Source organism: Madurella fahalii (assembly GCF_045866475.1).
Source record: "Madurella fahalii IFM 68171 DNA, scaffold_6, whole genome shotgun sequence".
Taxonomy (NCBI): Eukaryota; Fungi; Ascomycota; class Sordariomycetes; order Sordariales; genus Madurella; species Madurella fahalii.
Window position 1 is genome coordinate 1,226,900 of NW_027263976.1, and position 18,506 is coordinate 1,245,405.

General features: G+C 56.3%; 4 protein-coding genes across 4 annotated transcripts; 3 read left to right on the forward strand and 1 right to left on the reverse strand.

The window, feature by feature from the left end:
* Nucleotides 1-11: 11 nt before the first annotated feature.
* On the forward strand, nt 12-5,566 carry MFIFM68171_10400 (uncharacterized protein; the record flags this gene model as incomplete). The annotated part of the gene is made up of 4 exons (XM_071065819.1): nt 12-195; nt 251-880; nt 950-5,382; nt 5,507-5,566. The coding sequence occupies 4 exons, from the start codon at nt 12-14 to the stop codon at nt 5,564-5,566; spliced, it is 5,307 nt and encodes a 1,768-aa protein (XP_070921920.1).
* An 804-nt stretch (nt 5,567-6,370) lies between these two features.
* Nucleotides 6,371-8,115, reverse strand: MFIFM68171_10401 (uncharacterized protein; the record flags this gene model as incomplete). The annotated part of the gene is made up of 2 exons (XM_071065820.1): nt 6,371-7,779; nt 8,091-8,115. 2 exons carry the CDS (start codon nt 8,113-8,115, stop codon nt 6,371-6,373), a joined length of 1,434 nt encoding a protein of 477 aa, XP_070921921.1.
* Nucleotides 8,116-9,339: 1,224 nt separating this feature from the next.
* Nucleotides 9,340-12,687, forward strand: MFIFM68171_10402 (uncharacterized protein; the record flags this gene model as incomplete). The annotated part of the gene is made up of 7 exons (XM_071065821.1): nt 9,340-9,413; nt 9,463-9,856; nt 9,907-9,957; nt 10,008-10,295; nt 10,354-10,594; nt 10,673-11,639; nt 11,844-12,687. The coding sequence occupies 7 exons, from the start codon at nt 9,340-9,342 to the stop codon at nt 12,685-12,687; spliced, it is 2,859 nt and encodes a 952-aa protein (XP_070921922.1).
* A 1,554-nt stretch (nt 12,688-14,241) lies between these two features.
* MIP1 (DNA-directed DNA polymerase gamma mip1) lies at nt 14,242-17,850 on the forward strand (the record flags this gene model as incomplete). Its single annotated transcript, XM_071065822.1, has 1 exon — nt 14,242-17,850. The coding sequence occupies one exon, from the start codon at nt 14,242-14,244 to the stop codon at nt 17,848-17,850; it is 3,609 nt and encodes a 1,202-aa protein (XP_070921923.1).
* Between the last annotated feature and the right edge of the window lie 656 nt (nt 17,851-18,506).

Below are 18,506 nucleotides of genomic sequence, written 5' to 3' on the forward strand. Positions count from 1 at the left end.
TCCCGCCCACCATGTCTGACTTGCGCGCGCTCGAGGGTCTCCAAGCCCTGCACGGGGAGCTGGTAGCCGTCCGCCAACACCGCTTCGAGGGCCTGCAGACTTTGGCGCAGCTCCTGGAGGCACATACCGACGCATTCAAGAAGCTGCTTGATAAGCCTCCCCGGAACTCGGCCAACAGGCAAGCCCTAGGGACGGGTAGGGATGGCATAGATCAAATGCTACGTGAGGTCGACGCTGATGTTGGAATTAGGAAAAATTAAGATTGCCGGCGAAGAGTACGCAATCAACGACGACTTTGTCAACGACTGTCTGAAAGTCGCCGACGACCTGGATCTGGACGAACTCGAGGCCGCGAGGGTTCTCCTGGATTGCGATGCAGAAGGCGACACCGAGACGCAGTGCCGTCCCCTCTGGGAGTGTGCCGTCATCCGCTTCCATCAAGAGCGCAAATATCTGCTCGACTGCATGCGGCTTTGCCTCGAGGCAGCGGCAGACGACGAACTCGAGCCGGGCCTACAAGACTTCCTCGGTGCCGTTGCCGAGGACAAGGTCTTTGGCATCCCCACGCCTGGAATACGGCATGAAGCGCCTGCGCAGAGGTTTCTGCCGAGGTGCATGGAGGCCATGAAGAATGTCAGGTCCATGATCCAGAGCATGATGGACCGAGCGGCGGCCCGGAATATGTTGCAACAGGCCAGTCTGGTAAAGGCACCCGAGTATCAAGAAACCTTTGATTTCTCGCGGCAGAGTCTCGTCGAGCAGCACGAGTGCCTAGCTGTAATCTTACACGGCGCCGTCGAGAAGCGCCACGCCACCGTCAGCGACTTCCGAGAGTTCCTCAAGCTACTCAAAAAAGTCGACAAGTACGACCACTTTCTCGGTATGACAGAATCCCACCCCCTCCTCCTCCTCCTCTCTCCATAGCGAACCTGAATGCTCACCTATCTAGTTCACTTGTTTCCCGTTCTTGCTGCATACATCACAGTGTTCGGCTCGCCTGAGGGAGTGGGCGACCTTCAGCAAGCGCGCCAGTTGAATGAGTTTGTCTGCAAGCAAGGCGAAGCTGACCCTTGGACCCTCGCGAGCCTGGGCGCTGCAGTCCGGGCGTGGTGGATTGCCGAGTACAGTGGGTGGTACCTGGACGACGCAAGCTACGATTTCCAAGGCATCAACCTGGACCAGGAAGACGAGGAGAGAACAAAACAGTTCATGGAGGCGCTCAAAGAAGGCGCCTTCGACTTCATCTTAGCGGTCGCCGCCGACTGCAAGACCCAAGAATGGCTGGATCCATCGCGATTGGGAATGCGTCAGTGGCTGCAGCGGAAATCGCCTCCCCTGGCCTCCGACCCTTTCCCCTTCAGCCATTTTCTCCAACAGAGCCTGATGGTCCACCTGGAGGGATTTATCGACGCTGCCATCTCCAATCTTCCAGATATCCTTCGAAAACTGAGAACTGAGGAGGATGAGCAACGCCAACTCAGCCAGAGCCACGATCAGGATCTCGATCTCGAGCGTTTTCTGATCATCATCTCGTACGCGTACGAAGGCAGGCCAGATGCGGCCATGTCATTTTGGGAGGACCCCGATAGCAACCTGGCTGGCTTCTTGCAGTGGGCCTCGAGACGAGCATCAACTCCTCTCGTCAGCGCATTCTGTGAGATGCTCCAGTGCCTTTCGGATAACGAAGAGTGTGCCACCGCCGCCCACACTTTCCTCCTCGACGAAGGCCACCAGTCCTCGGGCAAGATGAAGCGGTCCCAGTCTCTGACGTGGAACCAGATATTCAAGGAGTTGGAATACTTCGCGGCCAAGCTTCGCGAGAGGCCGAGCCCCGCCCAGACGCACATACACCGCCCCGGTAAGCCCGGTGCGGATCTGGCCGAGACGGAGCCCGAGTCAGCTATGATGCTCGAATGCTACTTGCGGCTGATAGCCAAGCTTTGTTCCGAGAGCGAGGTTGCCAGGCAGCGGATGATGATGGACGAGAGCCTGCGGGTGGCTGACACGCTGTTTAGGCTGGCGAGTAGCATGATACCAGCTCGGCTTCGAGCCTGCGTCTTCTACGTTCTCAAGGCCTTGATGACACAGAAGCGGCCCGAAGAGAACGATGTGTTGTGGAACTTCACGGATTTGTGGCTTACTGGAAACCTCGTCATGCAAGGTGGGCCACAGCGGAGCACATTTATCGGTCAGACTATGAGCAGTCAGGCCTTTATGGAAGCTGCTATGGATGAACTCAGCAACGGCTTCGAAGAGCCGAACGCATTCGTCCAGCTACTTACATCCCTTTTCGCTCCGCTCGATGGCCCTGAGGGGTTGAATGACTCGCTTCCCTTTCCCGAAAATTTGGGTGTTAATTACCGGATTCCAGGGGTCGACATATACGTTGATTATGTGTTCCATGTCCTGGCGATCAAATCCAAAGAGGTCATCGACCCTACACAGCTCAGGGTATTGCGGCTCAGCTGTCTGGAATTCGCCCTGACGTGCCTGTCTACCTTCAACGAGGACCTCATCATCCTGGGCAATCAAAGCAATATCGCCATCGACGCGGCCATGCCGACAACGGATCTGGCGACATACGTGCGTTTCCATCCGTTCGCCCGCGTCATGGACTGGATGTTCAATGAGAAGGTTATCGCCGCCCTCATCAGCACCATCCACCACGACGCAGGTGGCTTGGGCAGTGCACCTCCCGACTCGCCTCTCGTCCTCAGCATCCAGCGGGGCATTGAGGTCATGATCAAGGCTCTTGAACTACAAGACACCTATCTACACCTTGTCCGACCTCTCATCAAGACGCTTCCCGGGCAGCGGGCGCCATCTCCAGCAAATGTTGCGTATACCTCGTTCGAGGACGGCATCCTCGGTCACCTGTCATTGGTGGTCGACCTGGGCAAATACTGCAATCTCGGCCATGGCGAGTTGACGTTGGCATGCCTCAAGCTGCTCGAGAAGATCTCGACGTCTTCAAAGATCATCTCGGCATGGAACCCCGAGTCTGGCAGGATTGGTCACCGGAACAAAGCGATCGTTCAGCTCGAGAAGAACGGCGAGGGCGAAATCATTGCCGCCTCATTAGCCGCCAATCTCTCTGCCACTCTGGATCCGGCTGCCGAGGCCGAGTCGGAAAGCTACGTAATCAAGCTCTTTATCCTCGATTTCCTCTACGAGTGCCTTAGCGCCACGCCGAACCAGCCGACTATCGCGCATCTGCTCCTGGGCTTCCGATGTGAGCTCAATCGGGTCAGTATTGAGCCAAACGGCGCATTTGACGCGCAGAAGTCGCTGTTCCACAGCCTGCTCAACGTGCTCATCTCACTCTCCGTATACCAAGATGACCGCGGAATGCGAGGCTACTTGATCGCCCTAAAATACAAGATCTTGCGCATCCTGCAGGTTCTCTGGAAGTCACCGCTGTCGGCGACTCTGGTCATGGACGAATTAAGATCGACGAACTTTATGTTCCACATGCTGTTGAAGGAGATCCAGATCCAGCCGGATCTGACATGGGACGGCCTGGAAGCGACGCATCCCGAGTTCCTACTTTCTGGCGCTGCGGTGGCATACATTGACTATCTCGGTGCGCGGGCCATAATCTTCGAGTACATTGGCAAGGAGCTGTGTAGCGTCTCGCAGAACCGGATACCGTCCATCAAGCGCCAGATTTTCGATGCACTGAACGGCCAAATCAGAGAAGGCGGCGAAGACCCGTTGACAATCGCCAATATTTTCGACTTGTTTGACTTCCTGAACCCCGAAGCTAGTTGGGACGTCGCTCCGCAAGAGTTCGTCTTCTTCAAAGATCTCGATCTAAGCCCCTGCGCCGTCGAGGACCGAGAAGCCGGTCTACAGTACAACATTCATAAAGTGCAAGAAGCCATTGCACTAAAGCGGAACGAGCGAAGAGCCCAACTCCAGCTAGCATCCCAGGAGGAGCTAGAGAGCATCGAGAGGGAAGAGGTACGGCTGGTGGAGTACCTCACCTTCAGCAACCGCAAGAAATTATTCAGTGCGTCGAGGCACAACCTGCTCAGAGCGTGGGTGAACCTTTTGCTCGTCATGTTCGAGGCCAACGATTTTACGGGCACACCCAAGATGGCCTTTCTACTACAGGCGCTACAAGCCATCCTTCCGACCCTGGAAGCCTTTAGCGCCCTGAGCGCTGCCGAGGCGTACGAACTTGCGCGGGTTGCAAAGGTGCTACTCTTCAAGCTCGACCTCGACGACGCCGACGAGGATGACAAGACCGAGCACCGCGCGAACCAGGAGCGGTTTACCATCGGCAACCTGATCAGCGACAAGCTCTTCCAACTGTTCCAGATCTGCCTCAACGGCATCGGAAAGTGGGCCGGCAGCGCCGAGCTGCGCGCTGTCTACTACAGCATCTGTTACCGGTATATCACAGGTGTGGTAGACAAGGACGTTTCCGTTCCTGCTCAGAGCACTCTCACCCGTAGCACTGCTCTTCGCAGCGTCATCACCGCCCGTGCAAAGACCCTCAAAACAATTCACCTCCAGGGCGACCGCCTCCTGAACGTGATCTGCGATGACGCCCTTGGAAGCGACACAACCTGCCAAACAGCCGCCACCATCCTCCTCTCGGCCCTCGTACACACCTCCTCCCCCGCCCCGGCCTCTCCATCATCTCCCTCCACAGACGAAGTCCAAACCATCGAGTCCCTCAACCGCCTCAACTTCATCGCCATCCTGGTCGACTCGCTCAAGTCGATCCTCACCGACTGGCTCGGTATCATCACCTCCCTCTCCTCCACCAACCCGGGCACCCTTGCCCCGGCCATCGACCAAGCCCAGGCCCACCTGCTTGAGCAGTACACCACGGCCAAGCTCGCCCTCCTCCTGCAGATCTGCCAGACGCGCCCGGGGGCCAAGCACGCCCTCCAGGCCAACCTGTTCCACGCGCTCGAGGTGTCAGGCGTCTTCTCGGCCGACCCGGAGCTGCAGGTCGACGCGCGCAACGTACGGGCCCTCGAGAAATTCTACGCGCTGCTCGTCGCGCTGACGCGGATCGTGGGCGCGGCGGTCATGGCGAGGGGCGCGCACAATGTGCTCCAGGGCAGGCGGTTCTTGGTCAAGTGCCGCGGGCTGGTGGTGCATACCCTGAAGAGGAGCGCGGGGATTGGGATGGTGGGCGCCGCGGGGGACGCCAGCTCCGCCGTGGGCGGAGATCATACTTGGCCGAGGAAGAGTGGCTTTGGGGCTGGGTTTGGAAGGGCGAGTTCGGGGGCTGGCGCCAGTGTGCTTGGTGGTGGCGACGGCGATGCCAAGGCCGCGAGGGAAGCGCAGGCACGGTTGGAGGAGAGGGTAGAGGAGCTGGCCGAGGCGTTTATGTTGCTGATCATGGCCACGGGGTTTTTGGAGGTAGGTTTCCGTCCCACTCTTTCCCCCGATTCCGCCCCCCCCCCCTCCCTCTCTCTGTCTCTCTCCAATTTGTGGAGGATGATTCTCAAAGACGATGGCTGATGACTGACCTTGGTGATTTTAGTACGAGGCCGACCAAGTCCCTGCTGAAAAGCCGCGGGTGGGCACGACGTTGTTTCATTAAAGAAGGGCATCGCAGCAACAACATTGAAAGTAGAGAAAACGAAAGGGAAGAGAGGCGGGAAATGAAGAAGCACTTTTTTTGCTAGGGGATTTGTTAGTCAGGTGTTGGACTAGAAAAAGTGGTTCGGTCAAACAAAGCGGGTGGTAATTCATGTTTCTCCCTTCCCTTCTCACCGTGCTCGTGGGTTGGACCGGATTGGAAACGGCTGTTATGCATTATCTAGGAGGGATTAGCTAGCTAATAGTCACCTTCACCTTGCGAAGCATCCCTGCAATTCACGCTCGTACTTGCAGCTCATCACGTTCAGAAAACACCATGGTATTGGCTCAAAAACAAAGCTGCCCTCCCTTTATTGTATGCTGTCTTGTCCTGTCCTGTCCTGTCCCGTCCTGTCCTCCACAGCGCTCCTGATGCGAAGAACGTATGTTTATATGACAAGGGATATACGGCACAACACACTGCAAATGCCGTCCGTATCCGTATTTATGTATGTATGGCACAAGGGTGCCGTGCCCTTGAGCAGGCTGATATCGACAGGGTTGAAGGGGTATTCAGCTGTTCATCTCGCCACTTGTCCATGAGCTCTCCGAAAAGAGCGAGACGCTCGCTCTGGCGGAATGCTGAACGAGTCTCTATAATGCTAGAGAAGTCCCATCTCCCGCCGTCGTAACCATCCCCCAGCCCGCCCCCCGCCGCCTTCCCCTTCACCAACGTCCAACAAAGGGTGAAACACCCCCGAGATTGTTGGAGTGGCGAGCCGCTTTGCGCTTGAGTAACTGATTTCGTGATCCCGAGATGGCGCCCTCACGACTCTGCAGTCCTTTTCCCCAAGGTCGTCTTGGTCATCAGCTTCAGCTCCAGCGGGTAGTACCCCTTTGCCCTCTGACTCCACTTTCCATTCGACGGGAGATTGTCGATCCTTTGCCGGCAAATAGGGCAGATTCTCTTGGTGGCATCGATGTTGAGCGCAGAGTGAAGACAGCCAGAGCAAAAGAGGTGGCCGCAATGCGTAACCGTCAGGTCGGTGACATCGTCCATGCAAATGACGCAGTTAAAGGCGCTGAGCTTGACATAGTTCTTCGTCTTTTGGCTGCGGATCTCGGCGGGAACCTCGTCCATGTCCACCAGGTCGACTACGTCATGGTCGCCAAAAAGATCATCTCCGAAGATGTCCTCGTCGTCGGCCTCTCCCTTGACCACAGCCGTGTCATCGTCCCGTTTCCGCTTCTTGATGGAAGAGCTCTGGCTTGGCAGAGGCTGCTGTGATGTTTGTAGCGCGCTTCCCCGCGAAGATCTCCGCTGCCCGGCAGACGAAGTAGGCCTTGTCGACGGTCCAGCCTGGCTGCCGCTAGACGCTGGGGGGAATGATAAGTCACCAGCCCGCGGGGCCCTCTTGGATCGCGTGTGCGACGGCATGACTTCCGAGTCGTCAGAGTCGCCCCCTACGGCCGGTGTTTCTGCCGGACCAGCAGTGGTTGCGGGTTCGTCACTCCTGTCGGGACGAGTGCCCGACAGCCCCACTAGGTTGGGTGTGCTTGTGGTGTCTCGCGTGCTGAGATTCTCGCGTGGGCTTCGAGCAAGGATCGGAGGTGGGCTTGAAAAATCGCGTGAAACAAGCTCGTTCAGGAAGAAGAGGTCGTCGCTGTTCGCTTCGTAGGCGGCGGTTGAACCTGATGAGGAATCGGGAGGGCGATGGAGTGGGCAGTTGGACGACAAGACGCTGTGGCTCGTGATCGTTGTCGCTGACGTGGTCGTTGGCGCTGTGGACGCGCTTGGGTTCTGGAATGGTGGCGGATTTAGGTATCGATTTGGGTCCTGGTTTGGTAGGGATCGGTCCCTTGCCGATGCTGGGTTGAGGGATGGAGCCGCGGGGCGTCGCGGGGCGGGCGTCGGCGGATTGGAAGTGCCGGGGCGGGTGGGTCCCTGGTTAAATCCGCCGCCAGCACCGACGCGACGAGAGCGTCCAGCAGCAGCGGTAGCAGCAGCAGCAGCAGCAGCAGCCGCCAAGGGCATGCCAACGACCGATGACGGGTCAACGAGCGGTCGGAGAAGGTTTCCAACGGGCCGTCGGCGGGCAAAGGCAGAATACGCTGGCGGCTCGATGGGGCCCAGAGCGTTGAAGGGTGAGGTGCGGAAGGAAGGCGAAGAAGCTGAGAAGGTGACCAGATGAGGCAGCGGCAGCGCGAGGTTTGTGAGCTCAAAGAGGGCGTGGTCTTTGGAAGACACGGTGTGTGTTAGGGTGCAAACGGCAAGAAACAATAGTCAAACGCTTCAGCGGCGCCGAGGAGCTAAATTACTTGCCTTCAAAAAAATCATCGAAACTCGCATCCAAAAAGTTGTCGGCCATGGCTGCGTTGTGGAGTAAGACGCTTTTTCTGAACAGGTGTTCGAGCCAGACACGCCTCACCTCATCGTTGGTGCTAGAACCGGTCGCCAGTAGACAAAATGGACACGCTCTGGTGAGGGCACACGCAAATTTGGAGAGGTTCCGTTCAATTGACGCCACTAGGAAAGGTGTCCCGACATGTGGGAGACGGCGAGGTGAGCATGTGGGAGAACACAAGAGCCTCGCTCGCCGAAGGGAGGTGGTTTGCCGGTCTGCCTTAATTGTTCCAAGGCTCCCCGTCACACCGTATCGCTGCATTCGCGGCCTCGTTGGCGCAAAACCCACCTTGGCTACTTCTGCCGTCCAGCTCATTTAACTAACCGCCATCAGAACCACCCACCAGGCCACACGAGTTTCTCAGCAAATTGCGATCGCATCCCAAATGGCTCCAACTGCGGATTATATGAGAAATGGACCCACCATCTTTTTCTATAACATTGTTTAAGTGAACCAGCCCGTCAGACGCGACCAGATGGATCATCAGCTGCCAAGTGTCTTTGCAGCTGAAATCTCAGGCCCACCGTTTTGGTAACTGGGTGCTCCGACGCTTCGGACTCTGAATTTGATTGGTGGAAAGAATCCCCAGCGTCTCCAAGCGGCATATTCCGGCGCATCCTGGCGTCATGCTGTGGAGAACGGCTGCTTCGTTGCGGGCCCCTATTCCCCGTTTTCTTGCGCTGTACTATGTTACAGTGGAAGGCGAACTGGGCGTCGCTACATTTTGAATCCAATCCTTTTCAGCGGGTCCCTTCTCCGGGCACCGGTGGCTTTCACCCCTTGCCTGGTTGTACAGTACTCCAGAGGTACCGTTATTAGTCGCCATAACAGAAAAGCGGCGCCAATTCAGGCCCAGTTCTACACTACGTCCACACTCAAAGTTCGCAAGTGCGAGTACCTCATTACACTGAAGACTTTACAACACCCACCAAGAAAGCGCCGCCAAACGGGGTGGGGCGTCCTAGAATCATCACGCCTCCTCACGACCGCCTCCTCGAGGCCCGATGGCTCCAGTGAGCAGTTGAAGGAGCGGCATTCGGCGACATCTATCGCGTCTTCAACCAGCCAATCAGCCGAATGGAAAGGCGACCAAACATTATCTTGGCTAAACGTGTAGAATATTTGGAGTGCGATACATGGCCCATTGATGATGAAGACGCCAATCATTGCCGCGGAGATTTGAAACCGGACGAGATAGCACGGAGAATGCGGTGGTGATGTAGTTGAGCTGGGCGTCGAATGCCCATGTATCCAAACTCTGGCAAGGCTTGAAGTAGTGCAGGCTTGCGGCTGAGGTTTTAACTCCCAAACCCCGCATTCGCGGAGAACGCGAGTCCCTCGTTTCATACCTGATAGCCGACTCGGCTTGATACCGAACGTCCGGTTAGACATGCCGGTGCACCGGATCGGCTTCACAGAACTCTCTGGTAGTCAGGGCGCTAGGGACGGCCCGTACCGAGTCAAGTATATGCGATCGAGTCCGATGCGGGTGGCCGTGACTAACGCGGAGCAGTATCATCTTTGTGCACGGCTTGCGAGGGCATCCGCAGCACACATGGGAGGACAGCCGGGACAGGAGCAGCGTGGATAGGGGCAATAAGGACGCGGGAACGGCGACGTCACGCAAACGAAATATCTTGACGGCCCTCTTCAAGTCCAAACCGTCGTCCTCAGCGCGGACTTCGCCTACAACCTTGATTGCCGACAAGGAGACGAGCGAAGAGAACCCTAACAAGCTGTTCTGGCCCGATGAGTATCTTACACAAGACATTCCCGACGCGAGAGTATGGACATATGGCTATAATGCAGACGCAATTGGCGGGCTGTTCCGGGCGAACAACAAGAACAGCGTGTCGCAGCACGGCCGCGACTTTGCAGTGCGCATCGAGCGGGATATCCGAAACGAGGTGGGTGCGCTTCAGTGACTAGGGTGGGAGGCTCGAACTGATGATAACAGGACCCGATCCTATTCGTGGCACACAGCCTCGGCGGCATCATCATCAAAGACGTACGTCTGGCCTGCTTAACACAATAGCTGATGCTTATGTTGGGTAACAGGCGATACGCCGATCGGATGCGTGTCGCGCGAGAACGAAACTAGTTGTCTTCCTTGGCACGCCTCACCGAGGGAGTGCGTATGCAGGATGGGGCGAGATCGCGTCGAATCTAGCTCTTCTGGCACTGCAAGACTCGAACAAGAAGATCATCGAGACGCTGGAGGTGAACAGCGAGGTCTTGGACAATATCCACGAGGAGTTTATGACCATCGCGGACCAATCTCGAATTCGGATCCACTCGTTCCAGGAGGCAAGGGGAATATCGGGCATGAAGGGCTTGCACAATAAGGTACGTTGCCGCTACGTCCTGAACGTCCTCTTGAGTGCTAATCGTAAATTCACGGTAGGTTGTGGACGATTTCTCCTCGAAGCTCGGTCTGTCGCGATCCCTCGAGACTGTCGAGAGTATCGACGCGAACCACATGCAGATGGCCAGATGTGATGATAGGGCAGATCCACGGTACCGGGCCATCCTTGGCGTGCTCCAGCAGTTCATACATCGTACGGTGTTTGGTGGAAATGGAACCAGGCTCCAGGAAATATTACCGATAACATCCAGAGTTGAGGCTAGTGCACCAGAAATGGGAGGCGGGTGCGACAGGGCATTGACAAGTTCGTGTAGTTAGCTCTACCATAACGGCTAGCAACTGCTGACCCCTGCTACAGATCGTGCCGCCCTGCCTTGCCACTACATTCCCCTCTCCGAGAACCGGCGCTTCGTCGGACGGGATAGGATGCTAGACACTCTCAAAGCGATGCTGTTCGTGCGCAAGGAGTGGCGGAAGGCCGCCGTTGTTGGCCTAGGCGGTGTTGGCAAGACCCAGGTTGCCCTACAGCTGGCATACTGGACAAAGAAACACCGGCCCGAGTTCTCCATCTTCTGGGTACCGGCGTTGAGCAACGCGACCTTTGAACAGGCCTTTACCGCTATAGCCAGGAAGCTCCCTATCCAAAGTGGCGGCAGGGACGATGATCTTAAAGAGACCGTGCGGCGGTACCTGGGCTCCGAGGCAGCCGGGCCATGGCTTCTCATCGTGGATAACGCGGATGATAGAGATATCCTCTTTGGCTCTGCGGATATGCCGGGTGGCATCAGCGAGTACCTTCCCGAAAGCGACGACGGCCTTACCCTATTCACGACACGATCTCGAGAAGTAGCCGTGTCGGTTGCCGGGAGCGATGTGGTTGAGCTACACGAGATGGACCCGCCAGAGGCAGCTAGGTTTTTGGAAAAGTCGCTGATTCAGAAGGATATACTTCGTGATGAAGCGGCGATGGCAGAGCTGCTGAAGGAGCTTGCCTACCTTCCCCTAGCGATTACACAGGCGGCGGCCTATATCAATATAAAACAGGTACCCCTTGCCGAGTACGTCGGGCTACTGCACGGCACTCAGCAGAACATCATCGGCCTGATGAGCAAAGAGTTTCGGGACAATACTCGGTACCCATGGTCGCAAAATGCGATAGCGACGACGTGGCTCGTATCGTTCGACCAGATCCGCAAGTACGACAACGCTGCCGCCGATCTGCTATCGTTTATATCGTGCATCGAGCCCAAAGGAATACCTCAGTCGCTACTCCCCGGCTCCGAGTCAACAGAGCAGCTGGTTGATGCAATCGGGACGTTATGCGCGTACGCATTTCTGACCAGGCGGGGGGATAGCAAGGTATTCGACATGCACGGTCTGGTACACTTGGCAACGCGAATCTGGGTTCAACGAGAAGGCCTGATGGCAACGACGAATGATAACGCGATTCAACATCTTGCAATGGTTTTCCCGTCTGACGATTATGCGAATCGCAATCTATGGAGAGAGTACCTTCCGCATGCTCTCAGGGTATTGCAGCTCAACAAGGAGCTTGATATGGAGGAGAAATCTGATTTGTTGTACTGGGTTGGACGGTGTTTGAATGAAGATGGACGGATCAATGAAGCTATTAATAGTTTGGAAGAGGCTTGCCAATGGAGGAATCGTCATTTCGCCGAAGACCACCTCTCGCGGCTCGCATCACAGCATGAACTTGCAGTAGCCTACAAAGCCAATGGCCAGGTCAAAGAGGCCATTGCACTACTCGAGCAGGTTGTTGCTATTACAGCCAAAACACTTGCCGAAGACCACCCCTTGCGGCTCGCATCGCAGCACACACTTGCAGCAGCCTACAACACCAATGGCCAGGTCAAAGAGGCTATTACATTACTCGAGCAGGTTATTGCTATTACAGCCAAAACACTTGCCGAAGACCACCCTGAGCGGCTCGCATCGCAGCATGAACTTGCAGTAGCCTACAACACCAATGGCCAGGTCAAAGAGGCTATTGCATTACTCGAGCAGGTTGTTGCTATTAAGGCCAAAACACTTGCCGAAGACCACCCCTCGCGGCTCACATCGCAGCATGAACTTGCAGTAGCCTACAACACCAATGGCCAGGTCAAAGAGGCCATTGCATTACTCGAGCAGGTTGTTGCTATTACGGCCAAAACACTTGCCGAAGACCACCCCTCGTGGCTCGTATCGCAGCACGCACTTGCAGTAGCCTACCAAGCCAATGGCCAGGTCAAAGAGGCTATTGCACTACTCGAGCAGGTTGTTGCTATGGAGGCCAAAACACTTGCCGAAGACCACCCCCAGCGGCTCGCATCGCAGCACGCACTTGCAGTAGCCTACCAAGCTAATAGCTAGGTTAAAGAGACTATTATTGTTACGGGATTTCCCTCATGGCCCTAGAACTGGTGACCTTAATAGCGTCAACCTTGACGCTGAGGTAGGTACTTTATGAAAACTAGTATGAGATAGAAGTAAGGTAAGAGATGATAGAAAGATTCTTCAATGTCCTTCTGAGGGTAAATCTAGGGGGTCTTTATAGACATAAGTGATAACCCCTGGCCTGTCATCCCTGACAGGATACGGCTCCAGACACTGCAGAGCAGTGCTAGTCTCTACCACGTAACAATTATACTACTCGAGTAGCTTGTTGCTATTACAGGGTTTTCGTCGTAGTCCCGTAACTGGTGACCTCAATGGCGTCAACCCTAATGCTGAGGTAGGTACTTCATGAACACTGGCATGATCCATGAACAAAGTAAGAGATGATGAGTTGATTCAGTTAACGTTCTCCTGGGGACAAATCTACGGAGTCTTTATAGACGTAAGTGGTGACCCCTGGGCCGTCATCTCCGACGGGGTGCGGACCCACACACTTCGAGGCAGTGCTGGTCTCCACCACGTAACAATTGCCATTGATGCTAAAACCTCTATGGAAGAGAACCCCTTATAGCTTGATAAGTGATGGCGGTAGTGAGGTGGTGTAGAAACACATATCATCTACATATCCATCAAAACAAGGGGGAAGGCAAAGACGGCCAATGCCAGACAGATAAGATAGACAAGACCGGCCAGATGATACCTTAACAAATCAGGTCTGACGGGATGTCGGCCCAGGTTCATCGCTCACGACTATAAAGACTCCCATAGAAAGGTCCTCCAGGAGGACTAAGAAATAAATCAGCTTCATTCTAATACTTGTGTACACCATGCCAGTGTTCCTGAAGTGCCTACTCCCAACATTACCTCTGACGCCTTGGAAAGTCATCAGTTACGGGACGCCAGTTAAGGTCAAAACAACATGTGCAGATAGAGCTCTCTCTGATCGGATGGAGACTGCTTTGCACGTAAAGAAAGCGCTTCAATTGAGCTTGCAACAAGTGTGGAAAGAAATGCTGAATTCAGTCTCCGTCTAAGGAGCAATGGCCAGGACGACCCTCCTTATGATGCAAATAAAAAACGGGTCTCCAACGAGCTCCAGCGCCCGGAACATCATCACAGTAAGTGTGACCCTCTGACCGGAAGGGCCCCATTCCGTGGAGACAGTTTTCCTAACTCAGTAGGAGAGATGTCACGGAAACGGGGCAGAGTACTCCGTATAGCTGGAGCAGTCCAAGACAGGGATTCAAGTGGTGCTAATGCCCGTGCGCTGAGAATTGTTAGGCATTGCTCCGTTAGTACAGTACCTCCTTGCTACAGTTCTATGCCGTAAAGCCACACAAGCCACAGGCTGACCCGTAGTCGCAAAAATAAGGCAAACTAAAACATTCGCCATTTACTGTCTCAAGCCCTGTAAATCCCGACTTTTGCGAGAGAGCGATTGATCTGGTCGCCCTCGACTTGGGCACTGCCTCCCGCCCACACGATAAGCTACCATGACTTGCGGTGGCTGTATTCGTTTCGCCGTGTAGAATGCTGCTTCCGATAGGTGGTTTCGCAAGAGGAGGAGATGCGCCGGTCGCAAGCTTCGTCCGTCTTGGGCGGCACCGCGCCGCCCGCCGTTCGTGGCGACGACTGACGTCGGTACAGTTTCGCCGGTGCGAGTCGACCGTTGGCAACCGTAACCTCTCCGTACCTTGTGAAGCTCGTTTCAATGAAATTGGCGTCCAGCAGCTGAGTACGCGCATCTACGAACAACTCTTCCCCCGCGGCAACACCTCTCCGCCCTCGCCTGAGCTTGTCGAACTTGCGCGCGATCACCTCCGCCGCCACGATCTCCTCGGCAAAAACACTGACAACATACCGCCCGTTGCCTTCAACCTACCGCCCCTTGCCGGCGAGACGCTCGATGAACACTTCCACAAACTGGGCGTCGACGCCGCCGAGCCCTTTCTGACGCATGCGAAACAGCTGGCTCTCTCAAACCTGCCGCCAAAGCCCCGATCATGGGTGCGCCGGAGTGGCTGGACAAAGTACTACCCTGATGGACGCACCGAGGAGGTCGCCGCGCCCGGGGGCAGCATGCTTGTCTTTGACACCGAGGTCATGTGGAAGGAGAGCCCGTTTGCTGTTATGGCCTGTGCGGCCACCCCAGAGGCTTGGTACGCATGGCTGTCGCCGTGGCTGCTGGGAGAGACGGACAACGACCGACAGCTGATTCCACTTGGGGATCCTACTAAAGAGAGGGTAATTGTCGGGCATAATGTCGGCTTCGACCGCGCCAGGATACTGGAGGAGTACGATCTACAGCAAACGAGAAATTCCTTCCTAGACACCATGTCCCTTCACGTCGCTGTCAATGGCATGTGTTCCCAGCAGCGGCCCACCTGGATGAAGCACAAGAAGAACAGGGAGCTACGGGACAAGGTCACCAAGGAATCGAGCAACATTGAGCTGGTCGAGCTACTGAATAGCGGCGCTTTCACGGCCGAAGAGGAAGAGCTGTGGGTAGAGAGAAGCTCGATCAATTCTCTCCGGGATGTCGCCAAGTTCCATCTGGACGTCGCGATCGACAAGGGGATCCGGAATGCTTTTTGCGAGCTGAGCCTGGACGGGGTAAACGGCAAACTGGAGGAGCTTCTGACCTACTGCGCGGCCGACGTTGCCATAACACACCGCGTCTATCAGATCGTGTTTCCTAATTTCCTGCGTGTCTGTCCACATCCGGTCAGCTTCGCTGCGCTCCGCCATCTCGCGTCGGTGATTTTGCCCGTAAACAAGTCGTGGGACTCCTACCTCGCAAACGCGGAAGCAACCTACCACAAGCTGTCGGATGCTGTGCAGGAGCGCTTGGTCGGGCTGGCTGAAAAGGCGCTCGAGATCAAGGACGACGCTGAGAAATGGAGCACAGACCCCTGGATGAAGCAGCTGGACTGGTCCGGCCAGGAGATCAAGATGGTCAAGGGCAAGAAGAAGGGCGACCCTCCCAGGCCAGCGGCGAGGCAGAAGAAGCCGGGTATGCCCAAGTGGTACAAGGACTTGTTCCCCAAGATGGACTCGCCCATCAACATCTCAGTCCGCACGAGAATAGCGCCGCTGCTCCTGCGGTTATCCTGGGATGGCCACCCACTCTTTTGGTCCGAGAAGTACGGCTGGACGTTCAGGGTGCCCCGGGGTGAGATGGCAAAGTACACAGAGCGGCAGATGGCGCCGTGCGACTTTACCGACGAGTCCGTTGCCGCACTGAAGGAAGATGTGGATCACGTCTACTTTAAGCTGCCGCACAAGGATGGCCCCACGGCTCGGTGCGTCAATCCGATGGCCAAGGGGTATCTGTCATACTTCGAGAACGGGACGCTTTCGTCAGAATATTCGTATGCGAAGGAAGCTCTCGAGATGAACGCCTCTTGCTCGTACTGGATCAGTGCGCGGGACAGGATCATGTCCCAGCTGGTAGTGTACGAGAATGACTTGCCGCCATCCACCGGCGAGAAATCCGTCTCGCAGCTGAATGCGGAACAAAAGACAGATGAGACGTCAGTCGGCGGCTTCATCCTGCCCCAGGTCATCCCAATGGGCACCATCACTCGCCGCGCGGTCGAAAATACTTGGCTCACGGCATCCAACGCAAAGAAGAACCGTGTCGGCTCGGAACTCAAGGCCATGGTCCGCGCCCCACCGGGCCACGTCTTTGTCGGCGCCGATGTCGACTCGGAGGAGCTGTGGATCGCTTCGGTCGTCGGCGACGCAACCTTCAAGATCCACGGCGGCAACGCCATCGGCTTCATGACGCTCGAGGGAACCAAGGCCGCCGGGACGGACCTGCATAGCCGGACGGCGTCGATCCTGGGTATCACCCGGAACGACGCAAAGGTGTTCAACTACGGCCGCATCTACGGCGCTGGCCTCAAGTTCGCAGCGCAGCTCCTTCGGCAGTTCAATCCCGGCCTGAGCGAAAAGGAGACCCTCGCAATCGCCAGCAAACTCTACGCCACCACCAAAGGCACCAAGACCAACCGCAAAAGCCTCTACAAACGCCCCTTCTGGCGCGGCGGTACCGAGTCGTTCGTCTTTAACAAGCTCGAAGCGTTCGCCGAGCAGGAACGGCCGCGGACCCCCGTCCTGGGCGCGGGCATTACCGAGGCTCTCATGGGCCGCTTCATCAGCAAAGGCGGCTATCTCACCTCGCGCATCAACTGGGCCATCCAGTCCAGCGGTGTCGACTACCTCCACTTGCTCATTGTCGCCATGGACTACCTCATTCGCCGCTTCAATCTCGCTGCGCGCCTCGCAATCACCGTCCACGACGAGATCCGGTACCTCGTCCAGGACCAGGACAAGTACCGCGCCGCCATGGCGCTGCAGGTGGCCAACCTCTGGACGCGCGCCATGTTCGCCCAGCAGGTGGGCATCCACGACCTGCCGCAGAGCTGCGCCTTCTTCTCGGCCGTCGATATCGACTCGGTGCTCCGAAAAGAAGTAGACATGGATTGCATCACCCCCAGCAACCCCGTCGCAATCCCCCCTGGCGAGAGCATCGACATCACCGCCCTCCTCCAAAAGGGCGACCTGGCCCGCTTAGACGAGTCCATCACCCCGGACCCTCGATACGCGCCCAAACTATCCGACATCCCCTACACGCCGCGCAAACCAGTCATGCAGGAGCTGCGCGAGGCCGAAGCTGGCGAGGACCCCGCCGCCGAGATGCGCTTCATCCGCGCGCAGATCACGAACGACGAGAAGGAGTTCCGCGACATCCTGAAAGAAACCCGCAAACCGCCCACCGCCCCTCCCGCACCATCCTCGGCAAAGAAACCCACCGCCACTAGTAGTACCTCAACCGCCCGCGCCTCCGCCACCACCACCACCACCGGCAGCAACACAGCCGCAGCAGCCGCAACCAGGAAAAAACCCGCCTTCCAACCCTACTACACCTCCCCGCGCGGCCTGATCCCCGCAACCCCTGCGCAGCGCGAACCAATGTCGGTCGCGGAAGCGATGGGTGCCGTACCGGGGCGGTTCCGCGCCGGCGGGGCCGGGTTTGACAGGGGCAAGTGGGACTGGAAGTTCAGGGGTGGTTCGGCGGCGGCGTCGTCTGGTTCGAGGGCCGGGGCGGCGGGTGGGAAGTTGAATCGTCTTTGATGATGATGGTGATTTTGTCGTTGGTGTTGTGGTAATACAGGCGTTGTTCTGTTATGGGTTGCATGGCATTATGTAGTAGTATGGCTTTGCTAAGGGGATTCGAAATGATGGGGCAAGGGGAGGGCTCGCCCCGGGGGGGGGGGGGGGGGGTGGGGACGGGGGGTATATAACAAGTTAGACGAGAGGGGAGTCGACGGCTTTGCATGCTGCATTGGTGGGCGCACGGGAAGGACTGGGAAGGCGTGTTAAAAGCCTGGTTTTTGTATTATCATCATCGTCGTCGTCGTCGTCGTCGTCGTCGTCTTGATCATCATATTTTCATTGTTGTATGTATTGTTAGTAGTTATGTATATGTAATGTCAAGCATGAGCAGGTACTGCCTAGGCTTATCAGCTTACTTAATGCATCATTCTTACGTCTACACATCTGCGCTTGCTAAGTTCTTCGCGCTACCCTTGCCGAAAAGCTCGTGTTTTACTAGGACGATCTGGGTGGTTGAGCAGGAACGATAAATTTGATTGTATACGGCACATGCGGTCTACATCTTTTGGGATAAGATAGGTAGGTAGGTTGGTATCAAGTGTTCTTCCCTTGTCTACCCACGTATAGCAACCAAACAACCAAACAATCAGCAAAGTAAACCTCCCACCGAGGTT